This window comes from Trifolium pratense, linkage group LG7, assembly GCF_020283565.1.
Source record: "Trifolium pratense cultivar HEN17-A07 linkage group LG7, ARS_RC_1.1, whole genome shotgun sequence".
NCBI classification, from domain to species: domain Eukaryota; kingdom Viridiplantae; phylum Streptophyta; class Magnoliopsida; order Fabales; family Fabaceae; genus Trifolium; species Trifolium pratense.
In genome coordinates, this window is record NC_060065.1 from 9,731,844 (window position 1) to 9,737,485 (window position 5,642).

A 5,642-nucleotide genomic window follows, 5' to 3' on the forward strand; every position below is an offset into this window, starting at 1 on the left:
CGGATCTACTCTCATGTGAGGGTGTGCACTTGCACACCCTGGTTTTTTAAAATTTACAGCAATTATCCTATATGGTTTATGTTTTGCACACCCTCACTTTATTATTCTGCACCACTAAAATATTTCTTAAGTCTCACTTTAGTTGCTAACACACAAGCTTTTGTGGAGACCTGACCCATAAGTAGCCCAACTTGGCAGATAACTAGTCCAATTTTTTATACATCGACTTCTTTGTCGTTTTCTTTTCTAAGGTTGTTTCTTAGATTTTTTCCCATTTTCTTTTGAATAGATTAAAAACAATTAATAACTATTAATATTGTGAATTCAGAAGAAAAATCTCATTAATACTATGAGAGTAAAATTAATAGCAGCTAAATCAAAGGGGCGCAATAATAATCACAAACAGAAATTAAACAAGGCAAAGGAAAAGAAACACTAAAATCCATGATGTTTGTTAGTTCAGTTCAAATATTATCTTCGTTTAGGAGTGAGCGGTTCTCCGTTCCACTAATCAAAAGTGTTTCGTTACACAAAGATTCTCAAAGAAATTACAAGAATTAGTCTTCAATTATAATTCTTCCCTTTTTTCGGAATCTATCTAAGGACCAAAGACATGCTCTGCTAGTAGTAGGGGTCTGAGTTCGAAGTTAGAATTTAAAATGTGACTCTAACTATTAGGTCACTTGACAAAAATATAAAATCTAATAAAATTTAGTAGTTTAAATAAACAATAAAATGAGAATAAAAAAATAAATTATTTATTTTATATATATGAAAATAATTATTAATAAGAAAAAAATTGCACCCCCTGACCCTAGGTCTTGGATCCGCCACTGTGGGCAGGATATTTATTTGAAGAAAATCTACAAAATTTTGGAAGAAAATCTACCTCATCGTCATCGTGGCACGACTCACACGATGACAAAGCTCAAGTCTGTTAAAAATCCCATGAATAGAGTTCTTCTCCTCCACAATTATTCATTCAGAAATTCAGAGAAATACAAGCCTCTTAAGGAGCAAAGAAGAAGCAACAAAGAGGCAAGGATCTCTCAAGGGAAGACATTCTCCCCACCATCTGGAGAGGTAATTTCTCCACAAGGAATCAAGGTTACTTTGCATGCATAATTTTACTTTTTTGTTTTAATTATGTCTATGAGTAGCTAAACTTATTTAGGTTAAGTCGAGTAGATGAACTCTTCAATGAATGCTTGAGACTATGTAATTTGGTTAGAAAAAGTTTATATTAATAACTATTCAGTTTATTATCTTTCATTATCTACTGCTTTACTTCTTTCTTATTCAAAATATCGGCCATATGTTTAATAAGTCTATAGGATTAGGTTATCTCGCGACTACATTACTAATCTCGAACTGAGATATAAAGCTATAGCCAGCATTCGGAAAGGTAACTCAAGATCCCGAGGTTGGGGGCTATAGGATTAACGAACACTTGTTAATTTCTGCATGTTTACAGTTGTTCAACCAATGTAGGTATTAACGTGAGAGCATGTACAAGTATAAAACTTGACAACATGGATTCTCCTTGATTTAGTATCAACGTCCTCAATTGCAATAGAGTGATTTTAGTATGTGAAAACACATTTCACTACATTAGTGTTAATCCGTTAGGTAATAAAAATAATAGTAAATAATATAACGCCAAATTTTCAAGCGGGAGTAGGGGAGGGATTCAAAAACACTTAACCTAGTTTTCTCTCGTGATCTCACTTAACCTTTATTTTCTCTATTTATTTATCAAACTTAAAAGCCAATGCAAAACTATTCAAATTTCTAAACGAAACTAGTCACTTTGGCACAATCCATGTGGAGACGAATCTTTTATAAATATTATTACTCGACGACAGACTGGTGCACTTGTCAAGTCGTAGTCATCGGTTCGATTTCTTGGTTTGGCAGTTTCTAAAAACTATAACTGGCAACCAAACCAAACCACTTCGATTTTTGAACTAAATAAAATAAAAATCATTGTTTTCTTAAGTTGTGTTTCTAAATACCTCATCCTTCCTTATACTCGTAACTTTGGTTTTGGTTTTGGCTTCTCCCACATTTTGGACACCTTTTTATACCCTAATCATTATCATTTTCCTTTGATAATCAGCTTTCACGACTATGGCTACTTCTTTATCGAATGCTCCTCCTCTGTCCAAGTTTTGAATTATCTAAACCATGTATTATGAATAGTTTGATCCATTCTATCTATGTCATTCACATTATTTTACCTCACAAATCTAAACACTTAACCTTTGCTATTGATTTTGTTTTAATGAAAACACATCCATGAGGAGCCCTAATTGTTGGAAATTGTTGCGTAATTCGTTGATTGAAACATTATTATGAACACTAATGTTGGTTTTTTTTACTTAATCACTAATTGTGATAATATTACCTTTGAAACATATATATAAATAATTTCAAATAAAAAAGAGAAATTCACGCGCACACACTTTTATTAAAATTAATTTTACAAAGTTAAATTCTAGATAAATCAACCAAATGCCACTTTCACCTTGTAATAATAATATAATCTAATATTCAACTACGATCGGGAGGGAGCTGAAACCACTTGATATCGGAACTGCGACACTCAAATTAGATTCAACTAGTGGACTGGTGACGGCCAAAATAAAAATATAATCTAATATTCAATCATTGACATGTAGTAAAATCACAAGACAAATTTGAACCTCTCTTACAAGAGAACATCACAAATGAGATTCTCAAGATTCACAAAAGATGATCCATGTGGACCAGAAGAAGCATTTTGTGCCAATTTCTTCCATTCCAAAGCCTTTTGTTTCATCTCTTTACCTTTTTCTCCATCCATCAATTCCCTCACAAGATCCTCTATCTTATCTCTCTTAGCATCTTCAATTTCCAAACCAATCTCCCATTCATTACAACAAAATCTACAATTAGTTTGTTGTTCTGCAAAAAAAGGCCAACATATCATTGGAACACCACTACACACACTTTCCAACGTTGAATTCCAACCATTATGTGTCAAAAACCCACCAATTGCTGAATGATTCAACACTTCCTCTTGTGCACACCAACTTGACAATAATCCTCTATTTTTGGTCTCATCCAAAAACTTTTGGGGTAAAACAGCATTTTCACCAGCCACAAGATCTGGTCTTATTATCCATAAAAATGTTTTTTTACTATTAGCTAATCCCCAAGCAAATTCAATCATTTGTTCACTTGTCATAACAGTTATACTTCCAAAATTGACATAAACCACAGTGTTTGGTTCTTTTTTGTTTAGCCATTCCAAACACTCTGTCTCTTCTTTCCAAAGGTTGGAACCAATTGAGTTCAACTCCTTATGAGTTACATCTTTTAAGAGTAAATTCAAGGGACCAATTGAATAAACTGGAGGCAAATTATTAATGGAAGAGAATGCTTCTAAAACGTTGTGTTCTAGATTATCAAATGTGTTAAGAATTATTGCTGATGATTTTTGAGCTCTCTGACACTCCCCTATTAAAAAATTAGTCATAAGATCATTTGGATCTGTAGTTCTGATAAAACTTGGAATATCCTTTAATCGTATTTCTTTTATGCCTGGCACCCAATTTATAGTAGTCTCCAAATATCCATTTGTCATAAAACTTGATTCTGCATGTCAACATACATAATTTACTTCATTAAACATTACATATATAATTGTACTTTAGAAAAGTTTGTCAGGTTCATGGTGTAAACTACTATAATTTTTTTTTTAAGATATAGAGACCGATACAAATAAACTGGTTTATAACTTATGACTTATTAAATAAATGTAGGCATATGAATGGTAATATATTAGTACTACTATTATTATATGATTAAGGCTAAATCGTACTTTTACAATAAATTATGCTAATTTATACACCATATGTGGTAAGTCATGCTGATGTGACATGTAAGTCATTGTCCTCATGAAAAGACATGCTGATGTCACATGTGAATGATTTTCCACATGTGTGTTGACTTGGTCAAAATTGGTTGGGTATCTTTTTGCAAATAGGCTAAAGTTAGAAGTCAAAATCACAAATTTGTGAAAGTTAAGGAACTAAAAGTACTATTATGAAAGTTAAGGAGGCAAAATTGCAAGTTTGTGAAAGTTAGAAGGACAAAAATGCAATTCAACTTATAATCAAGAGTTAAGTTTGAGAATGATCTTCTCTGATGCCAATTTGAATAAGCTAATTTAGCTTTTTAAAAAAAAAAAGTTTGAGAATGATCCTATTTTGTAGCCTACTATTATAATATTAATGTACACCATAAGTTATCGGTCATAAGCTATAAACTACTATATGTTATCAATCCACTATTTTTATCGAACAGAGTCTAGCCAACAATTTTTAATGTAACATAAAACGATTTACCTTTGAATGGTGTTAAGCCCTTTTCTACGAGATGACGATATTGCATGTAACACATAATGCCACAAGCACTTGTTGTCCAAAAAAGCACTTCTGGGATATTAAGTTCTTCAGCAGCATCCAAAGTAAAAGTCATAGCACCATCAGACACTATGCAAGTAACAGGAGGGGTGTCTATAGCATTATTAAGTTTAGAAAGAAGATTTTTAAAGTGAGGTAAGCAAGTCTTACTAGTAGACTCACACAAGGAAGGAATATCCTGTGTCGCATCGACATCGGACTCAGGTAGACCATCAGGAATAGTTTCAAAACGAAAAGATGAGAGGCCATTTAGAGAATTAGGACCTCTAGCTTTTAGAAGACGTTTGTGGTTAAATTCAGTGTTAACAAAGGTAACATGAAAACCACCTTTGAAATGAAGAAGTTTTGCTAATTTAAGCATTGGATTTATGTGACCTTGTGCTGGGTATGGGATACATACAACATGAGGTATAGTCTTCTTTGTTGTGTCCAAAGAACCCATTTTGTTATCCCCTAGGTAAGAGAAAAAAAAAAAAAAAAGATCGATAATGTTTTGTTGTGTTCAAACAACCAATAAACTAGATATTTTATAGATGAAATTGGACAGTGAAATTTTTTTAAAAATTAATAAACAATACATCAAGTGGATGGTGGGTTGGATATATCAAGAAGAGGAAAGATACAAATTGGATTTGGATAGCTTGAATTTGTACTGCAGAATACAAATTGACCTTTTGTTTTGTTCAAAGAACGTGCAAGTAGTATAAGTGTATGTTTGGTTTCAATTCTGGAGCATCCAGAATTGATTCTGGACGTGTAGAATTGATTCTGACTTGTTTAGTTTCTCAAAAGTAGAATTGATTCTGCCTCCAGAATTGATTCTACTTGAAGCTAGAAATCGTAGCTTCTGATTCTAGAATTGATTTTTACACTCAAATTTTTTGTTCAACTCACTTTTTCATGAATATATCCAAACATAAACCACTTCAGCTTAAAATCAATTTTGGCCAGAATCAATTTTACAGAATCAATTCTGCCAAAATCAATTCTCTCCGCCGCAGAACCAAACACACGCTAAATGGGACAGCGTGACTAGTTTGGATCCTCGTGCTGATTCGGTGGTCCCCTTCCCCTCTCTCATTTTCCTCCTTATTTAAGGGTGAAAATTCATAGAGAAGGAAAAAAAAATTAGAAGAGGAAAAAAAAAATGAATGAATGATTGAGATTGGTGCT

The 5,642-nt window shown here is 32.7% G+C and overlaps 1 protein-coding gene across 1 annotated transcript; it reads right to left on the reverse strand.

Annotated features, from left to right (window-relative positions):
• Positions 1-2,430: 2,430 nt before the first annotated feature.
• Positions 2,431-5,037, reverse strand: LOC123894854 (7-deoxyloganetin glucosyltransferase-like). Its single transcript, XM_045944934.1, has 2 exons — positions 4,392-5,037; positions 2,431-3,639 (listed from the first exon to the last, which is right to left on the reverse strand). Exons 1-2 carry the CDS (start codon positions 4,909-4,911, stop codon positions 2,711-2,713), a joined length of 1,449 nt encoding a protein of 482 aa, XP_045800890.1. The 5' UTR covers positions 4,912-5,037; the 3' UTR covers positions 2,431-2,710.
• Positions 5,038-5,642: the final 605 nt, after the last annotated feature.

Excerpts from the sequence above, each read along its gene's own strand:
- LOC123894854 (XM_045944934.1), bottom strand. The coding sequence starts at position 4,911 with ATGGGTTCTTTGGACACAACAAAGAAGACTATACCTCATGTTGTATGT. Across the intron at positions 3,640-4,391 it reads GGGCTTAACACCATTCAAAG|AATCAAGTTTTATGACAAAT; the intron begins GTAAATCGTTTT and ends GTTGACATGCAG.